This window comes from Neurospora tetraspora (genome assembly GCF_033439725.1).
Source record: "Neurospora tetraspora strain CBS 560.94 chromosome Unknown B0H65scaffold_5, whole genome shotgun sequence".
Taxonomy (NCBI): Eukaryota; Fungi; Ascomycota; class Sordariomycetes; order Sordariales; family Sordariaceae; genus Neurospora; species Neurospora tetraspora.
The window spans coordinates 4,151,933-4,170,882 of NW_026944387.1; the positions used below are offsets into that span (position 1 = coordinate 4,151,933).

General features: G+C 51.7%; 6 protein-coding genes and 1 non-coding gene across 7 annotated transcripts; 2 read left to right on the forward strand and 5 right to left on the reverse strand.

The window, feature by feature from the left end:
- The first annotated feature begins 233 nt into the window (after nucleotides 1–233).
- Nucleotides 234–306, forward strand: B0H65DRAFT_t309. The gene has a single exon. It is a non-coding gene; the product is annotated as a tRNA-Val (tRNA).
- Nucleotides 307–837: 531 nt separating this feature from the next.
- On the forward strand, nucleotides 838–4,557 carry B0H65DRAFT_428312 (uncharacterized protein; the record flags this gene model as incomplete). The annotated part of the gene is made up of 1 exon (XM_062824751.1): nucleotides 838–4,557. One exon carries the CDS (start codon nucleotides 838–840, stop codon nucleotides 4,555–4,557), a length of 3,720 nt encoding a protein of 1,239 aa, XP_062681035.1.
- A 734-nt stretch (nucleotides 4,558–5,291) lies between these two features.
- On the reverse strand, nucleotides 5,292–6,662 carry B0H65DRAFT_429206 (uncharacterized protein; the record flags this gene model as incomplete). Its single annotated transcript, XM_062824808.1, has 2 exons — nucleotides 5,292–6,055; nucleotides 6,149–6,662. The coding sequence occupies 2 exons, from the start codon at nucleotides 6,660–6,662 to the stop codon at nucleotides 5,292–5,294; spliced, it is 1,278 nt and encodes a 425-aa protein (XP_062681036.1).
- Nucleotides 6,663–9,768: 3,106 nt separating this feature from the next.
- On the reverse strand, nucleotides 9,769–10,483 carry B0H65DRAFT_527843 (uncharacterized protein; the record flags this gene model as incomplete). Its single annotated transcript, XM_062828882.1, has 2 exons — nucleotides 9,769–9,960; nucleotides 10,039–10,483. 2 exons carry the CDS (start codon nucleotides 10,481–10,483, stop codon nucleotides 9,920–9,922), a joined length of 486 nt encoding a protein of 161 aa, XP_062681037.1. The 3' UTR covers nucleotides 9,769–9,919.
- Nucleotides 10,484–13,770: 3,287 nt separating this feature from the next.
- B0H65DRAFT_590145 (uncharacterized protein) lies at nucleotides 13,771–14,407 on the reverse strand (the record flags this gene model as incomplete). Its single annotated transcript, XM_062831061.1, has 2 exons — nucleotides 13,771–13,782; nucleotides 14,000–14,407. 2 exons carry the CDS (start codon nucleotides 14,405–14,407, stop codon nucleotides 13,771–13,773), a joined length of 420 nt encoding a protein of 139 aa, XP_062681038.1.
- Nucleotides 14,408–15,375: 968 nt separating this feature from the next.
- B0H65DRAFT_244249 (uncharacterized protein) lies at nucleotides 15,376–16,605 on the reverse strand. Its single transcript, XM_062822363.1, has 2 exons — nucleotides 16,034–16,605; nucleotides 15,376–15,858 (listed from the first exon to the last, which is right to left on the reverse strand). The coding sequence occupies exons 1-2, from the start codon at nucleotides 16,485–16,487 to the stop codon at nucleotides 15,650–15,652; spliced, it is 663 nt and encodes a 220-aa protein (XP_062681039.1). The 5' UTR covers nucleotides 16,488–16,605; the 3' UTR covers nucleotides 15,376–15,649.
- Nucleotides 16,606–16,923: 318 nt separating this feature from the next.
- B0H65DRAFT_244247 (uncharacterized protein) lies at nucleotides 16,924–18,458 on the reverse strand. Its single transcript, XM_062822362.1, has 2 exons — nucleotides 17,649–18,458; nucleotides 16,924–17,572 (listed from the first exon to the last, which is right to left on the reverse strand). The coding sequence occupies exons 1-2, from the start codon at nucleotides 18,169–18,171 to the stop codon at nucleotides 16,965–16,967; spliced, it is 1,131 nt and encodes a 376-aa protein (XP_062681040.1). The 5' UTR covers nucleotides 18,172–18,458; the 3' UTR covers nucleotides 16,924–16,964.
- Nucleotides 18,459–18,950: the final 492 nt, after the last annotated feature.

Sequence of the window (18,950 nt, forward strand, 5' to 3'; positions counted from 1 at the left end):
AACGGTACAGGCAGGACGAAAAAGAACGTTAAGGAATGATGTAGTGTAGAAGCAAGGTGGAATATGGTGAGGTGTCAGGCTAGAAGGAGAATAAAGGCTGGAAGGTAGAATGCATGGGCGTTAAGATTTGTATGCAACCGTCAAATGACACAGGAAGACTTGCTGGATAAAATAGGAAATCAAATCCGTCTTTTGAGCCTTCTATCTGCCCTTGCATGACAATAACATCCGACGCTCGAATAGTGTAGTGGTTATCACACCAGTCTCACACACTGGATGTCCCAGGCTCGAAACCTGGTTCGAGCATCTCTTTTTTGACTTTTTTGCTCAACATGGCTGGTTTGTATGGATTTGGTATCCTGACAGTGTCAACTTCGTCCGTGTTTTATCTTTCAGCTGCCTCCTTTTTGTTGCTTGTGAGGAGATACGAGTAACGCCTTTGATAGGCCAGTAGATTCTTTGCATGTTTACAAGCATCTCTTCTCGCTTTGTAGCAGAGCTTAGATTTCCGAGGAAATGCAAGCCAGCCCGCGGAGAGTGACAGGCAGCGCCCTGACCATTCTCTCAACTGCTCCTCGCCTGTCTTTACCCCGGCGGCCGGCAACGCGTCCTCAGACGCGACAGGCAGTATACTCTCCCGCCTTTACTGCCCCTCCTTTGCCGTGTCAACTTCCCCCTCAGTCCACCACACCACAGTCAACGAAGTCACATCTTCACTTCTGACTGAGCATCTCAACGACATCTCAACGCAGACCGACGACGACATTTTACCAACCGGCAACATTCCAGACTCTCCAGTGTCCAGTTCCTCAGCAAGATCTCAACTCTTCACCCACCATGAACCCTTTTCGTCGCGCGCCAGAAGCCCAAGGCGAACATGTCAGCTGGCGCTCCAATACGACTATCATCCCCGACGACGTGATCGATCCCGAACTGCTTGCAGCAAGTAACCGGAATGTTGTTGCTGATCAGCCAACTCTCCTTCAACAACCACCTCAACTGCTTGCAGAAAGCAGCCAGGGCAATAACGTTGAACAGACCAGTGTCTATCAACACCCGCCGTTGGATGTCCATCAGTCCCACCCACAACGCAACCCTTTCTCCAACCCTCGGTTGAACCCTCAGTTCAACCATCAACCCAATCTTCATGTTTCCTCTCCTTCTCGAGATGGAAGTCTGTATCAACATCCACAGTTGGATGTCCGGCAATCCAACCCTTTCTCCAACCCTCACGCTAATCGTCAAATCATCCCTCATTTCAACTCTCAACCCAACCCTCAACCCAGCCCTCAAGGTCACTCTCCTCCTCGAGATGAAAGTGTCTATCAACACCAACCGTTCAACCCTTTCGCTCTCGCTTACTCTCCTCCTCAAGATGGTCGCACCTTTTTCCAGCAACCGGCGGCGAGCCACTCACTTACCTCTCACCTCAACCCCATGTCGCAAGGCGACGCCCCAGCCTCCCCGCCGCCCGGAACATCTCATCTCCAACAAGACAGCTTTGTCAGAGCCAACATCCAGTCGCCGGTTAGAAGCCGGTCGCAAAGTTTTAGTCGCGGATTCGGTCAAGGACCGATGGAGATGGATGACAGCCCGTTCCCGTTCCAAGCGGAAGCCGACAGCAGCCCGCTAAGCTCCCTAGCCGCAACCCCGGCAGTTGCGAGCGCGACTTTGGCCATGGACTTGGACGATTGGGAACCGGGCCGAGAGGCCCAGGTTGGGATTCCTAGCTCAAGCCCTCCACGGAACAACGCGACACCAAAGCGGCCTCGCGAAAGACAACAGGAAGACTTGCAAGGACGTGAGGGGCAGTATCAACGTCCGCGAAGATACAACATAGATGTACTCCTTTCCAGCGTGAGCATAGCTCCGGTGGCGGAGATGGAGATCGATCAGGGTGTAGCCGAGGGTTCCACCGCTTCAGCAGCGGCGAGCCATGTGGACATGGAGTCCACATCTCACGATCCCAGCCTCCAGAGGCCTGGGTCACAAGAGAATGCCAGACCGAGAGCCACCACCTTGGAGATTGGTACTGCCCTACGTGACGACATTTTGCGGCGCATTCGCCCGGGAATATCGTTCCCATCTGGAGTACCTTACTCGACTCGTTATTCCGAATATACTCAGCCTCCCGAAGACTTTTCGCGGCCCTTGGGCTCAGCACGGCCCATGCCTCCGCCAGAAAATCTGCCTTCTGAGCATGGTCGATCTCTATCCGACGTCGGGGTCAATCGAATACGTAACGTCTCCGGACCGCAAACCGGTGAATCTTCTCGGCACGGCCAGCACCTGAACTCTCAGGCACCGGGGCCTTCCACTTCCTCTTCTGCGGCACCACAAGTCCAAGAAGGCTACCCATCACACGAGTCCTATACCGAAGGAGTGTTGCAACACATGAGAGCAGCTACCCCTGGACCTTCGGGATCCGCGAGTACTGCGCCGAAAAATCCGGAACCGGCGCTTTCAGGACATAGTCTCGCGGGCTTAGTGCAAGGAGCATTGCAAGAGGCGTCAGTAAACGACGTCGTGACAGCTGCACACGCCATACTCAACCAACACCGCGGTTCAACCCAGAATCAGTACCGGCAGATACTACCCGCCCCCACGACCCCAATGGAAATCGACAACAGGAGCTCACATCAACCCACCGAGCGCCTTCAGCAAAGAGACACCCAGAGCGATGATCAGGTCCAGCAGCAAGACATGGACCCAACCGAACACCAAAGCCACCAACTTCCCTTCACCAACATGGAACAATTTCAACCCATCCCTGCTCCCGCACCCACCATCCGATCCCCCCTCCTCATCTCCCCCTTTCCCCTTCGAATTCCCGACAGCTTCACCCCCGCGATCCTCTCCCTCGCCATCGACCCTCCCCGCTCCCTCCAAATCGGCACGACGGACTCCCTGCGCTCCTACCTCCGCGCTTGCGGCATCGTCCCCTACAACGACCTCTACCCTCGCACGATCCCGGATGTCCCCCGTGAGCCATTCAACCGGACCGTTGTTGTCGAGGCACGATACCTGTCTGTTATCGGACTGCTGTACCCGCGGGCCGAGTTCATTGTTAGTAGGATCGCGGAGGGGGCGGAGGAGCACATGGAAGGAAATACGAACTACAACAAGAAGCTGGAGCCGAATGCTGCGATGATGATGGAGAAATGGCATGTGTATAAGGCGGTGAGGATGACGGGGGAGGAGATGCAGAAGTTGGGGGTTTGTGTGTGGAGTGAGAAGGGGTGTGGGGAGTGGGAGCCTGTTGTGGAGGAAGCAAGGGAGACGAAGAGGGTGAAGAGGACGGAGGTGGTGGTGGTGGATGATGATGAGGAGGAGGAGGAGGAGAGTGATGATACTGTAGTTGCCAGCGGTAAGGCGAAGGAAGGAGCTAAAAATGAGAACACCAGACCGACAGTTGAAGAAGATGAAGAAGCAGACGAGGACGTAGAAATGGTTGATGTGGAAGAAGAGGTTCAGACATCAAAGAAGAGAAAGGGTAAGGCCAAGGAAGTGGAGGTTGCCAACAAGAAAGGCAAGGGCAAAGAGGTCTTGCAGGAGAAAGACGGCAGTGGTAATGCAGCTGCACAGCCTTCCGCATCCAAAGCGTCTGCTCCAGATCCTGCATCTGCACCCCTCCGGCGCTCCGCAAGAGTCCAAAGCCGACAGGGAAGTGCAGCTGCAGAAGAAGCCAACAGCGACAGAGACGAATCGAAAACCAAGCTCATCATCACAAGGAAACTGAGGGCTATACAATTGGATGAAGCCGGCGAAAGCAGCTCCGCCGCCGCCGCCGCCGCCGCCAATCCCTCTCGGCCGATCAAGACCCCCAAGCCCAGGCTGACCACCACCAAAGCCATCCACTCCGTTACCGAACCCGCCGACCCCCGCGCCGCTTACCTCCGCGAAGCCTCAACCCACTACTTGATTACCCTTCGCCAGCGTGACTGGCCCTCAGGCGGCGTAGCCCGCATCCAATGCACGCCCAAAGCCAGGCAAACAATCGAGTACATCCAAGAATCCTTCGGTATCCAATCCCCATACGAAGTCTGGAGACAAAAAGATTACAGGGTGTGGAATGGAGACACCGGAGAGGTAAAGCGTAGGTACATCAAGGTCATGAGGGGGTACGCCGGCGACGAGAACACAGAGGATGGAGTGATGAGGCTGTTTCTGGATGAGATGGACAGAAGGATGAAGGAGAAGGAAAAGAGGAGGAAAGAAAAGGGGAAGGGAAAGATGGGGGAAGAAGAGACTGGGGATGGGAAGGATATGTCAACGTTGGAGGAAAGGAAGGCTTGGAAGGAGAGCTATAAGGCGCTGAAACGTAGGGGGAAGAGGGCCGTGGCTCGTGCTAAGGGGAAGAGCAAGGAGGGTGAAGACATAGATATGGATTTTGACGAATGGTTGGCGGTGCGGAGGGAGGAGGAAAATGAGTTATGTGAGAGATGGTTTAAAGAGCGAGAGGGACTGGTGGAGGAGGAGGAAGTTGACAGTAAAACGGTTGAGTTTGCGCTGTTTGAGTACGGGGGAGGGGATGGACTTGGGCTGGGTAAAGCTTGAGGGTGTAAGGTCTAGGAGAAGCAGGGATAAAAGCTATAGGCTTTGACTTGTGCGGCTCGTGGTTCTTTGCCTCTTGTGTTGTTCAAGTCGTGTAACAGATACCTTACTCATAGTGCCGATCCATTGCTGTTTCAACTTGGCATTCCGAAGCAGAGTAAGAAAGATTGCAGAAAGTGATGTAGGAATTCGCTAATTCGAAGAAGCTTATCAAGAAACAGATGGGACTGCAAACAGAGGAGCCCTGTTCTATCCTCAATATCCAGGGATGCCCTTCTGATAACTCAACACGCTCATATGGTACGCTGACAATCACCCTGTAGAATAAAATGTTAGGTCAACATGATACAGCCATCTTAATCGAATCATTGCAGTGAGCAAGGGGATCACCGACGCTTGGACCTGACCAGAGCGAGATTCAGAGCAGCGGATAGTGAACGACGTCAACATACCTGTACATGACATATTTACCGGTAGTAAAAGAATGTTGAATTAGGGAGGAAGCCGAACGCACTGTTTCACACACATATCAGCACCGTTGAGTGAAAGAGAAGATTGTGGTTCCCAGGGCAACCGAATGGCCATACCTATGGGCATGGAAGATCTCATCCGGCGGGTAATGCTCGTCTCGGATACTGATATGCCTGAACGATGCGTGTTAGCAACACAAGATGTGTTTGGCTCTTCGCGAAAGGTGATTGCGCCAGCATTAAGGACGGCTATGCTCAACGTACCATTCAATTCTCCGCAAAGAAATTGATGTTGGTCTCGACAGGGGCAGGCGTGTCGGGGTTAGAATTGACGGCTCGCTCGGCAACAGGTGAGGAAGTGAGCTCAGAATCTTCCGCAAAGAAACTGATCTTGGTCCCGGCAGGCGTCTCAGGGTTGGACTTGACAGCTCGCTCGGGGTTGGACTGGACAGGTGTCTCGGGCTTGTTGACGGGTGTCTCGGGCTTGTCGACAGGTGTCTTGGGCTTGGGCGTAGCAGGCAGGTCAGAGTCTACCTCGGGGACCAGCTCTGTCTTGGGTTCGACATCCAGCTCTGGATCGGACGCGATAGACGGCTCCGTCACCGAAGAGACCGGCAGCTCGGACACAGACGTTCCATCCTTAAGCTGAGGGGGGACCTGAGGAGGGGACTCAACAGGCTGAACTGTCGTGATTTGCCCTGGCGGGGTATGTGGCGGTGACGTGAAATGCGGCGCTGGCGAAGGATCCGGTCCAGTCTCACACGGGTAACTGGATTCAGACCTGGGATGTGCTTCATTCCCAGGTTCACGGGGAACCCGAGAAGGGGTTCCGACAGGCGGAACAGGCGTGATATACTGCGCGGGCGTGGTATACGGCGGTGACGTGAAGTGCTGCGGTGCCGAGTACTGCGGCGGTGGCCGCGTTGACGTGATATACGGCGGCGCTGGCGCGGGAACCGGCGTGGGCGCAAACTGATTATGGGGCGTAGGATAGGGCCCGACATAGGGCGGGGGAGGGACAAATCCTTGAACTGGACCATGTGTGGGAGTCGTGGGAGGAACAAATCCTTGAACTAGACCATGTGTGGGAGCCGCGGGAGGGACAAATCCTCGAACTAAACCACGTGTGGGAGCCGCGGGAGGGACCGAATAATCGACAGCCGCCAAAACCTCCGGGAGCGGAGGGCGGATGGTGTCTACACGGACGATAGCCTGGCTTGGTATATAAGAAAGGAACAAGAAGTCGGCATCAAAGGCGTTCTGGGTGTGGACTCCGGCGCAAACTACCGGCCAGTGGGCGGGCAATCGTCGTGTACTGATCGTATACATGACCACTATGGGCTCGCGTTGTGAACCCCAGAGCCACGCAACGCTCTTGTCGAAAAATGTCGAGATAAAAAGGCTTGGTCCCCTGGAGGACCAGTCGAGATGCCGTCGAACTAACTCTTTCAATTCGCCACGGGAAGAGATAGCAAGTCTTTTGTCTGGGTTTTTGGTGTGAATGTCGCCGTTGGGCCCAAATGAGGTTTGAGATGTTCCATGTCGCACATAGTACAGGTAGTGGGGAAGGAGTTCGGGCGTCATGAAACAGTCTGTAAGACGCCAAGGTCGAGGGGTGGCCCATGGGGTCTCCTCCATGGTGCTTGATGAGAGAGTGGAAGATAAAGATATTCAGGTATAATGATAGTCAATAATGACCTTGGATTGTGCCGGCGTAGTCGAGCTGAAAGAGGTGGGAGAATGCACAAGTGAATGAAGTTGGCCGCAGGAAACTGACTGGATGGATTGCAATCACTTCATATGCGTATGCGGTTGTGAGAGCTCTTGCTGTTTGGATTTGGCTGCGTGCACTTAGACGTGGCTTCCGCCAGTCGTAGAACGCCCTACGAAGATTCTTTCCATGTATCCTCTGCTCATACTACCTGGAGGTAGGTAACATAGCCAGGAACTATCCTTGGCCTTTTCTTGATCCTCAAGCAACAGCAGATCCAAACGACTCAACCGACAAAGAGGAAGCAAGAACACGCGAAAAGCTCGTGTTGCTAACGCGGCACACTCCGGTTTCCGTTTCATTCCTAAGCCATCCTCCCCTTTTACACCCTGATTCACACATCCTCAATAGTGCTTCCAGTGAATGCCTCTCGCAGGCTGTCTTGAACACGCTTTGCGTTTCCCAAAGCTTTGTAACTCTCATGGTAGCGCCACCGTAAAGCAACTTCCATTGACAGTAAAACTAGAGGTAGGTAACAGAGCCCCTAGCAATAGCCTTGAGAGCGGCTACATCTCTGGTTTGTCCATCTAAGCATTGCCGTGTCAGTTACATGCCTGAAAGTACAAAAGAAAGAGGACTACAGTGCTGCACTTACTCATCGGAGAGTTCTGCTGCGAATGATAGAATTACCAGGGATGCGGTAGAGGAACAGGTATTCGGTATTACCCCAGCAGTTCGAAGTGAAATCAGGCGCGTAGAAGATGGGGGGACAATCCTCGTCCACATAACAAGTGTTGATTGTGTGGATAGTGACTGGTCCGCGACGCTGCCTAGCCCAATTCCGCGCATGGTTGTAGTTGGAGAATGTGGAAATAAAGCACGTAGCGCCCCGATAGTACCAGTTGACGTGTTGGTCGATCGATTGCTCAAGATGAACCAGACCTCGGCGGCCTGTGGTGCAGGTATCAGCTGCCTCAAAGTCGCCGTATCCATTCTCCCAGGATTGGGATCCGGCGTGCTCAACAAAGTACAACTACTTCGGGATGTCGTTGTAGAGCTCCGAGTAGGAGGTCCAGGGGCGACCACGACGACGACGGCGAGCCATGATGCCGTGACTTGGTGAGAGGCGCTCAGTATTTGATGTGGCCGTTCGACAATGTTGTTGGAAAGAACTCCTCACTCGATTAGGCAAGAACAATGTGTTTTCCGTGTCGGGGAAAGAGTCAAGACAGGAGTTTGAGAGGGGAGTGGCGTTTCGGCAGATGCTAAAAACGTCCCTTGTCGTTAGGACTGTCGAGTGAAGGGAACAACACCGCTGTCCCCACCACAACTTCCTTCACAGGACGGTGAGGTAGGGATGAACTTCTGTGCCAGCTGTCACTACAGTGGCAAAATCGACGCTTGGAAATTCGACTGTACAAATGTGACGAACCGTTAAACAAGCACAAGAGTAATCGCTGGGATAAAGACAACGTTAGTAGTAGCCAAAAAGGTACTGATCGATTGTAGAACCTATTTCTTGCTGAAGATCCAGTATGTACGACGCCTGGGAAGGCCGTCTTATATACTGGCCTTCCGAACCGTGGCCGCCGGGCCGCTGCCATGGTTGCGGGCCTGCGCCGGATCTGTAGGCCCGCCGGCGCGGTCCCGGTAATGCGGCCTCAGTCTGATTGGTCTATCTAGCTTCTTATCCCTGATTGGATCGTAACATATGTGCATTGAGGGCTGCCATCACGACTGACCTGAAATTCCCTTTGTGGCGGTTACATGTTGACTCCCTCTTTGCCATTCTCCTCTGCTTCAGGTCTGCCCTGTTCCTGATGTCAAAAAGTCCCTTGCTACCTAGGAACCCGAAACTTGCACATCTTTTCTTGCGGAGTGGCAAAGATTCCCCAACCTTGTCCCTACATGCCGTCCCTCATGGTTTGCTGAACTACGCATGGAAGCGGTGCGGTTTTCGAACGGACAATGGTTGCTTGCCGAGTGGCATTAATAGTGGACTCGAAACCCGCCAAGTCTCACGGTTGCTCCTAGACGAACCTTTAGCCCAAGAACATATTTTCTCCATGATGAGGTGCACTCTCAACTTACAAATCTCAGCATCTGGAACATGGTATTGTCGAACAATAGCATAACCAGGAATGCCGTGAAGGAACAGGTACTCGGTGCCGAAACAGTTTGACGTGAAGTGTAGAGCCCTGAAGATTAGGACTTCTAGGTCTATATTCCTAGTATCAATTCGGTGGATGGTAGCCGGTCGGTCCCTCTGCATTCCCCAGTCTATAGCCTGGTCGAAGCTACCAAATGTTGAAATAAAGCAGCTGGGGACTCTGCACGCCCAATTGACATGGTTCATAATGAGCCATTGGAGATGTGCTAAGTCGTGTGGCGTAGTCGAGGTATCTGCAGCCTCAAAGCCGCCATTGTTGTTAATGCGGGACCGGGAGCTAGCATGCTGAACGAAGAACAGATATCTCGGGCGTTGATGGACGGGGACGTTAAAATCGTTGATTGGCTGAGCCATGATGACTTGATGAAGAACCTCTGATGAGCGATGTCAAGTTTAAAAGGTGGCGATGCTGCAAAGAACGGCATTCGGCCGCGAAATGGGTTGGCGATGTTCAATTTATCTTGGACAAATAGTGCTGCCGCAGCAAACGCGCACCAAAACGTCCCTTCTGGGCTGATACAGTACAATGTCAAAGTATAACTGTGGGAAGTGCGAAGCTGACCGGACAACGAACCATTCTACAATCTTAACACTCTCACGAGCAAAGAAAGGACATGGCGACTGCGCCTGCCCTATGCCAGCTGGAATCGTGCCGATATTAGTCGTCTTGGCTGTCCAAATCCCAGAAAGCGAAGAGGAGGAGCACATCCGGAACTTTCAGGGAAGGGGCAAAGCTGACGGTGTTTTGGCTGGCAGTTGCAATGGCTCTGCAAATCTCCGCAATCGAATGGAAACAAGTGGAACAAGGCGTACACTCTGAATCTAGTTCGGGGTTTGTGATAGTGTTGCCTTTGAGTAGAACAGTAGGAGGCTAAGCTCAGATGTACTTGACCACAATAATGCTTAATAACTTGAAATAGGCCGATGAGATTTGCCTTGTATAATCTATCCGCCTCTCGCCTAAGGCCCCGTCAAACTGAGACTCTGGTCTACAGAGAAGTGACCCAAATGCCACTAGTAATAGCCTTGTGGACGCCAGGCTCGTTGACCGCTCCCTGTAGATGCAATTCTCTAGTCAGATATTGATTTTAACCGCCATGAAAGCAGGGAAATATAATCAATGCTCTACTTACTGATTGAACGCCCCAGAGTCCACGTGGATACGATGGCGTGTCCCGGGATGGTATGAAGGAACAGAAACTCGGATTCGAAGCAGTGCTGGGTGAAATCGCTCGCATAGAACACCCAACAATAACGATCGTCTAGCTCGCAAGTATCAATTCGGTGAATAGTGACCGGTCCTTGGCGCTGCCTGGCCCAATTCATAGCATGACTGTCGTCGGCAAACGTGGAAATGAACGAAGTTGGGCCTCGATAAGCCCAATTGACATGCTCTGAGATCCGCTGATGAAGGTGCATTGGACCTCTCAACGGGGTGAACAGATCTGCCGCTTCAAAATCCCCTTGGTTGTTGCGACACGTCTGGGATCGGGCATGCTCGACAAAGTAGAGGTAGCGCGGAAGCTCCCAGCAAGGAACCACGAAATTGAAGATGATAGGAGCAACAAGGGGCTCCATGGTGATCTGATGAGCATTAGAGCCGAGGTGGGATATGTCGAGTCGAGAGGGCAGTGCTGTTGGACGTACCGGGAGCTATCAAGCCTCTCGTCGGCCTCAAAGTTGGGTTGGTGGTACGTGACAAGGAGTTGAACAGTTGCAATGTCATCTCCCGGTCGAACCCTGCGAAATTTCAGTCCTTCGGCTTTGACTTCGGAAGGCAAGGGTGACGTTGGTGTTGCTTGCCAGCTTCTGTTGACTCTCTGGCGATTTGCAAGGTCCAGAGCCGGAGAAGTGAGTCCTTCTTTCTCTGTTGGTCTGGTTGAAACGAGTAGTTGCACCTGCCTATATGTCAGCATCAACCAAAAAGGGTGTTGACCTGACCGTCTTCGCGTCTTGGCGGTTCAAGACTTAAAGTTGAAGCAGGAAGTTCACAACAGAGGATTGTATGGAAAGTGCGAGACTGCCAATAAAGGACAATATCTCGGCCGGCAGCTGCATTTGTCGTCCGCATGTTCGGGCTTTCATGCGAGACAGGTACCTCTATTCGGAAAGTTCTTGGTTGGAAACAGCGCAACCTTTTAGAAATTGAGAGTCCGTCCAGCCTGAAATTGGAAATTTGAACCGGTGGCGGATGAAATGGAAAGCTTAAATTGAAATTGTTAATAGTTAGTGTTACTGGAAAAAGCGAATGTAAAACGCGGCAAATGTAGACCAAAACTTAAAGATTCTGAAACGCTCGGTCTGTACTGCTTTCCAATTTCCATGTGATTCTCTCAAAACCGCCCATGGGACCCCAAACTGACGTCGCGAGCTTCTGACCGATCTGGGCAGTAAGACCTAGGGACGGGACTGCGCATGCCTTACCACCGCTGTCTTGGTGGGGATACACAAATAGATCCTGACAGCGGGCGTCTACTGAAGTGAGGCTTGTCGTCTCTTGTCTTGCTCTTCTCGTTCTGGCACTGAACTTGCGATGGACGTTTTCCTCGCTTCTATATATCACAAGTAGAACGCTTTTTGCGAGTGTGCCCGTCAGAACCACCGTTGTGTAATGTCGTGCCGAGCTCGACAGTCCAACGGCGACAGAGACGGAAGTCGGAACATGGAGGATTCTCCGACCTCCGTTGGCCGGAGAGGACATGTTGATGAGAAGAGCGCGAGGCTAAGACTTTGCTTTGATTGACGGTGATGATAGCTTGATGATATAGACTTGATCCGGCCAAACGCCGCGAGCGTCTTAGGCGGGTATGTCCCTTGCGACCTTCCGTCCACCTCCAGGCGGCTGCTCTCATGTGTGCCAGTTGTGGCAGGTGCAGCCGGGATTGCAAGATCCGGCCCCTAGGCCATGGCGTAGATGGGTCAGGGACCAGATACGCCATAAAGCAAGGTGTGCGTGGACGCCCTTGATTACAGTCGATCTGTAATCTCCGTTCAGGTTTTCGCCAAGGTAATGCAGGCGTCGTTTGCAGTTGCCCCATTCAGGTTTGCGTCCTCCACTTCCTCCCCAAACTCTGCTTCTTTCCATTCTTCTTAGTTTCCTTGCCGGCTTGGGGTTTCCGGGACCCCAGGATGACCGCTGATTGGCGAGAGACTCAAAACACATCACCAGTTATGTGTCGTGTTGAAGTCGGCTGGTGAGTTGTAGGCTCTTTAGCTCATCTGCAAGCCTTTGCAATAACGAATTTAATGCCACTGTTGATTGATACAGCGGTATATCCGCCGGGAGAAGAGAAATCGGGAAAGGAATCGTGGTTTCTACGAGCTTGTTAGCCGGCTACATGATGGCGCAAGTCGAAGAGTGCATGTTCCGGTCTTCTCATTGTAAACCAAGCATGCCGGTTTATAGTCATTGCTTCGTTTACAAGACCCGGGAAAGGCATTCTGTGCCATCCTGTGTTGAGTAATAGGGTATGGTGACTATGATGCACTTACACTCCGCGGTCTTGATTTCTTGGCTTTCGACAATAGCTCCGCCAGGAATTTGATTGAGAAACAGATACTCGTCACCCGGACTGTCTGCAACCCAGTACACCCACTGCCCAATGCGCGGCAACAATGTGGTGTCGATGATATGCAGAGAGACAGGTCCCTTACGTTGCCAACCCCAATTTTGGGCATGATTAAAATCATCAAATGCCGAAATGAAGCAGCTGGGCCAGTCGCTGTACCAATCTAGATTTTCTGCGGCGCGTTGCCTAATCTCTCTCATTGTATAAGTGTTCCGACATGCGAACGCAGCTTCGATGTTGTTTGAGCCAGAACGTAGGGCATGTGAATCGGCGTGTTGGATGTAATATAAGAACCTGGGGAGTTTCTTCGGCGGAGGGGCCGAGTTGGTGGACGGCCAAACTGGGCCACGTGCAATGTTGGGAGGTCCATGGTTCAGCTCTTGGTATTGTGGGTAAAGGAGGATAAGAATGTGCGGAAGTGAAAATAGCAGGGAGGATATGGGATTGATAATTGAGTAAAAAAAAAAGCTAACAAAAGGAATCTCAACTTTGGAAGAAAGAAAATAGCTATGCCTCTCCCATTTATACCTTTCAAACAGGGCCCATATTTAAGCCCCAGTAATGCCCAGTCGGGGTGCTGGGCGAGGATCAATTCTTTACAAATATAACGCTGTCACATTCCCATGCTCCATCGGGAAGTCTTGGCAGCTGTCAATGTGCTGGAGCATGGGAATAGTTTCCTGAGTGTCCACAGAACAGTGACGTAAAGAATCGTCACTTTCCCCTCCGTGCATTGATGTCCTCCGTAGCCACACATTGGCCGTTCTTAAACGCTAATCCCTACCTCTACGCGGCCGCCGTTCGATCAGGTTCGACTGGAAACCTCTCAGGTTGGCGGATGTCACTTCAGCTGGATTCCATCGTCTTTGTGGTTGTTTGATTTTCTGAAGCGTTGTAGCTTGGTGTTGATCGGAATCCTTGCATTCTCGAGTGCATCTGACTAGAATAACATCAGTCCCCTCCAACATTTGGCCATGTTTGTTTCTGATGTTCCGTCTCCCGAAGAGTTGGAGCGAGGAACGTGTCGTTGATATAGCGTTCCATGGTAGAGGTAGACTTCCACAAGTAAAATCTTGTGGTGCCAAGCAGCCAACCGCCTCTGCCTGCCGGCTGCGTCTCACTTTTTCCCATCACCACCTTCACTTGTAGCTGTAGGTCCTATAGCTTTCCCCGTGTTCGTTCGTAGCCTTGTCTTCCTGCTGGATGCATCATCTTCCTCGCGCTTCCTTTTATCACTCTTTCGTGAAGGTCCAGGATCAGGTGATGAGTCGTTCATGGATTGCGGGAGGGATGGAGCTAGGCATGAATCTGGTGCAAACGTTGTTAGTTAGATCATACACTGTTGTACGAAGGCATCAGTAGCCTTTGCCAGAGGTAGCAGGTATGGTGGTACTCACGCTTTGTTTTGCAGTCATCCGGGATGATAGTGAAACACTCAATAGCACAGTACGGAATTTGATGGAAGAACAAGTACTCGTTTTTTGGGCCAGTTCACATTGAAGTCGGCAGGGCGGAATACGTGTACCATCGGCATCGGAGGTAACCTCGTAGTACTTGTATCGACGGTGTAGATCTTGACGGTACCATCGAGTTGCAGACCCCAACGAAGAGCATCATTGCCGTCGCTGAACGTGGAGACAAAGCATGAAGGGCCACGGTTGGACCAATAGAGGTGTCTTTTGATCTTCCGGTATATCTCGGTGACGTTGGTTAACTCGTCGATACACCCGATTATACCATCTGGGGATGCGGCTGTGATTCCACCCATTATGCTCAGGCTCAATTCGTCTATGCTCAGATCGTCGGGACAATCCTCCTCTCTTTCGCGCTCTTCGATGAAACGGCACTGTGACCCGGCATGGTGAACGAAGAAAAGCTTCCGGGGAAGCTTGTCATGTGGGAATGCCCATTTGTTGAGATCTTCGCGTTTCATGGTGTCAGGACTTCAAACAACGGATCTGTCGAAAACCAAATGATTCGAAGGCACAAAGACAAGTTGAGAGGAATATGGAACTGGAGAGATGGCAGCGGTGCTTGAGTTTAAGAAAGAAAGTCAACTGCCCAAACAGCGGGGTTTGTGAAAGATATCTGCATGCAGCAGAGCTCAGTCCGTAAATACGAATGTCCGGACTCCGAAGTCGTAGGTACATACCGGAATTTGCACGCCCTCAGCCCCTGGCCTCAGTTGGCAATCTGCATGACAGTGTGCATTTCCAAGGTATTCACGGCATCACTGCATTGCATATCAGCTCAAGAAATTTATGTTCCTACCTCGAGAAAGAAAGAAGACGCATCAGTAATTCGAGTGACAAAGCCGCGATCAGTTTATCATCTCCAGACGGTACTATTCCGGGAAGGAAGGAAACAAGACGATGAATCTTTATATCATACATGGGTCGTGTGGCGAAGTGCAGTCTTTGATGGTGCGAAAAATCTTCGACTGGCGGTTTGGTTGGAGAAAGGAAGAGTGGCTTGCCAGTTCAGGTCAAAGTACCGAGTTGAGTGAGACTTGGATAGGGTGCTCCTTCCAACTATAAGAGTCGTCGCCCACCGCATCACCAGAAGAGTGTCTCGAGCTTTCCCTCGGGACCAAAATCCCTTTCCCCTTCTCTCTTGCCTCCTCAACATTCGGAATGTTGCCGCTCCGGTTTTGAGTTGTTGTTACCGGCATCCTTCAGCGCCCATCCTTACGTCTTCTGTCTAGAATCGTTGTCTGGAATCATCTCCAACGATTTCGAGTATACTATGAACACTCCATCTCTCTGCCATCTTTCTCCTCCACCGGTTTATCAACTCTTGCTTGTGCCCAACTCTTTCTAGGTCTCCAAGATCGACCTTCCCATCCACTTCCACAGTTCCCCTATTGTACAATACCCTAACCCCTACCCCGAATACCGCTTCCGAAGCCCAGACCGCGGGCAAAAAGAACAACTTTTGTCACCCAAAAGAAAATCTGCCGTCTCCGTTCTCGCTCGAGGCAATGCAGAATTGCAGATGTCGTTCGCTGTTCCCTCTTTTTCTGTCGTCCTCCACTTCCTTCCCAAACATGTCTTCCTCCCCCTTTCGATGTGTTTCCTTGTCGGCTAGAGGTCTGCGGTAAGCCTGGGTGGCCATTGCCCCGGCTAGTGAGAGATTCAATTCCAACACACCACGGTTTAATGCCCGCTGGTCGGGCTCAATGATCCTTTGACGTGACCACTGGGCGCCCACGTCTAGCATTGGCAAAGTTTGGGTTTCTTGCTGATAACCTCGGTCTTGACGCAGGTATGCTACTCCTGTATGGGGGGTTCCGTCTAGTTGTAGCTGAAGACGAGAGTATCGCCCACGCAGACCACCATGTATCCCGTTCACGGTGAAAAGGAGGGCCAGTAGAAATCAGGATTTCTAAACACTCGTTAGTCAACCACATGATGGCATAAGAATGCGTTTTCCAGGTCTTCAAAGCCAACATGAAGGATGCCGTTTTATGGTCGAGGGCCTGGTTGCAAAACCAGGACGGACACTCGGCGCCATCATGTCGTAAGGTACAAAAAGGATGTGAGGACGGGGAAGCACTTACCACACCCTGCTGCCTTGATCTGTTGGCAGGAAACGATGGCAACGCGTGGAATTCGATGGAGAAACAGATACTGGTCCTGGCCAAGTACTTGTACTGGGCTCACATAATGCTTGAAGGGATCTCGAGCGAACAATCTAGTGTCGATCTTATACATATACACCGGTCCCTCGAGCTGCCTGCCCCAGTTCAAAGCATGGTAGAGTTCAGCAAAAGCCGAGACAAAACAGCTGGGGCGCTTGTTGCGCCACGCAAGGTGTTCTGCAGTGCGCTGTTTTAACTCTGCCAATGTATAAGACGACTGGGTCGTATCCGCAGCTTCAATGTCACCGTATTTGCCGGAGACCTTGGTTTGGGATCTGGCGTGTTGGATGTAATATAAGAACATGGGGAGGTTCAGTCGCTCGTTGGGATGCCCGTGGTCATAGTTTGACACGGAGACCGGTGGGTAGTCCATGATTCAGGCTTTGATAGCGTGAGCGGAGGAGATTATGATTGTGCGGGTGTTTGAGTTTGAGAAAGACAAAGCCCAAAGGCAAGAGCGGGGTTTGTGAAGGAAATCTTGAGACAAAGTGTTTCCAATGATGAGGAAAACGGTCGATTGGTGGCTTGAGGAGGAAAAGAGGAAAAGAGGAAAAGAGGAAAAGGCATGCCAGGCCCAGCTAAATACTCTGCAAATAAATTCGGGGTGAGATGCACCTTCCACACTTTACAACAAGGCGTCAAGGCGTGGGCCGCAGCTTGCCCTGCAGCTTGCGCATATCAAGGTGCCTATGCTTGACATCGCCATATAAGCTCAAGTTTCTTGCGTCTCACCCTGAGAATTTCGCAACTTCCGAACAATACCGCTGAGTCATACTTGTCGCACTGCAAGACACAACCTTATCACCTCAAAGGACATCCATGATGACGTGAATGACATGAAATATCAACCCTAAACCTCATCTGCGGCCCGGACTTCGAACTGCACCACCACCGAGAAACTGGATTTGGCCTCAACAATCTTCTTGTCCACCGTCCAGATGATCTTCTGCTGGAAGGGACCACCAGCATTAGCCTTGGACAAGTCATCCCTCGAAATGAGGTTGATGACCTCTTCTCCTTGTACCGAATCATCAGCCACGACGGTTCCGCCGCTCAGTTGAGTGTCAGTGACATTTTCCTCTACCGCATTTTCGACATTGGATGTATCAAGGGTCGGTGTAGGATCGATGTCCTCTGTTGCTGCGTCATTGGTCTTCGGCATATCGTCGGACGGTCTGGAGTCGGTACCCTCTTGCCTTACTGGATCACTGTCCTTTGGTGTATCAACGATCGGGTTGGGATCAACGTCCTCCTCGTTTGCCGAACCACTAGGTGTGTCGCCATTCGATGTACCGGCATCGTTCTCGAGCTCTAACCCGTTCATCCTGCCGGTTAGGTCGTCCAGGTCGTCCTGGTTTTCCTCGGTCCTTGCCGGGCTAGGCGGCATGGGCCCGTTGGTATTGCGTGGGGGAAGCCATTCGGCACCCACGAGAGCCTCAGCCAAGCCCGTAAGATGTACTTTGTGGACTGTCAGTTTACTGCTCACTATTTGCAATATGGCACCGAGCCTCGGTCGCTGTAGAGCTGTACTTACATGAGGATTGGAAGATGCGCTCATAGTCATTCCAAGGATAGTATTGTCGAATGATACAGCTAGCTGGAATTTGCTGATGGAAAATCCATTCGTGCTCCTTCCATGGGTGATCTATACCCAAGGATAAACACAGCGCGGTGGACTGCAAGATGGTGGTGCCGGGTGGCAACTTGGAGGTGTCCAACTCGTAGATAAGGACGGGCTTAACAAGGAGGGGCGTGTTATAGCGCTTGTGCTCCATCATGGCCCAGTTATTTGCATGATTCTGATTGTCGAAGGTCGAGAGAAAGCAGGAATCCCAGTTCCGCGTGTACCATATGAAATGTCTGCCTGCCTCCGTCCTTAGTGCATCGCGGGTACGGATGTCAAGGCGGGGGTTTCGGGCCTGGAAACCGCCGTCCTTGAGATTGATCGATTGAGATTCGCCATGCTGAACATGCCAAAGCTTCGGCGGGAGTTTCAAGTTCTGAATGGGTTCCGCATCTTCTGGAGAGGGCACGGTGTGCCAGAATGATTGTGACATGATGATGTTCGAACAGTTCTGAATTGGTGGGACAGGATGTTGACAAGAAACCTCACTGTGTCGATATGTTGTTCACTTGGTGCCATTCGGTGCAGTGAGGAGGGAAGCCTCAGCTTTATTTATGTCAGCCATGATCACACATCGGAGTCAGGCGTCCATGGGGTATCGAGGCCTATGGTAGTGAGCAGGCCGGCGAAGGTGCGCGGCCCAAGCACATGGTTGGTATCACAACGCGGAGGCGAACAGGTTGACAAAATCGTATATGGAAGACGCCTTACCACCTGCCAACAGGGTCACATTGTGGCTTCAAGTTGGCCTCGGAGAGTGGCCAGTGGCTATGCCGGCGCTAACGAACACAGAACTGGGGGTGTGAAAGATGTGTTGGACCGCGGCTGTTTTTGGTCCAGAACCAGAATATTTGATGCGCATTGAGACGAGCTGAACTCAAGAATGGGAAACTTGATGAATTGGCTGTCTCAGTCAAGTAAGAAAAAGGGTCTGCGCGGGAAATTCCTCTTGAAACAACCCATCAGAAAACATAGGTGAAGCGACTCCCCATTGTAACAGAACCGTAGATGGAACACCACATATGTTCGACATATGTTGATGGCTGTGCAGCTGAGATTGCGGGGTTGACCGTGATTGGATGTTTTGGGCTGCCAATGTTTGGAGACCGCCATGGAGAGGAGAAGAAAGAGTTGCAGCAAAATTGTTGCGCGGTGTCAGAAAGGAACCGATACGATAGGTTAGGGCAAGTGGTGTTCAAAGAGACGAAAAGA

Excerpts from the sequence above, each read along its gene's own strand:
- B0H65DRAFT_244249 (XM_062822363.1), bottom strand. The coding sequence starts at position 16,487 with ATGGACTACCCACCGGTCTCCGTGTCAAACTATGACCACGGGCATCCC. Across the intron at positions 15,859-16,033 it reads GATCAAGGCAGCAGGGTGTG|AAATCCTGATTTCTACTGGC; the intron begins GTAAGTGCTTCC and ends ACGAGTGTTTAG.
- B0H65DRAFT_244247 (XM_062822362.1), bottom strand. The coding sequence starts at position 18,171 with ATGTCACAATCATTCTGGCACACCGTGCCCTCTCCAGAAGATGCGGAA. Across the intron at positions 17,573-17,648 it reads GCGCATCTTCCAATCCTCAT|TACATCTTACGGGCTTGGCT; the intron begins GTAAGTACAGCT and ends CAGTCCACAAAG.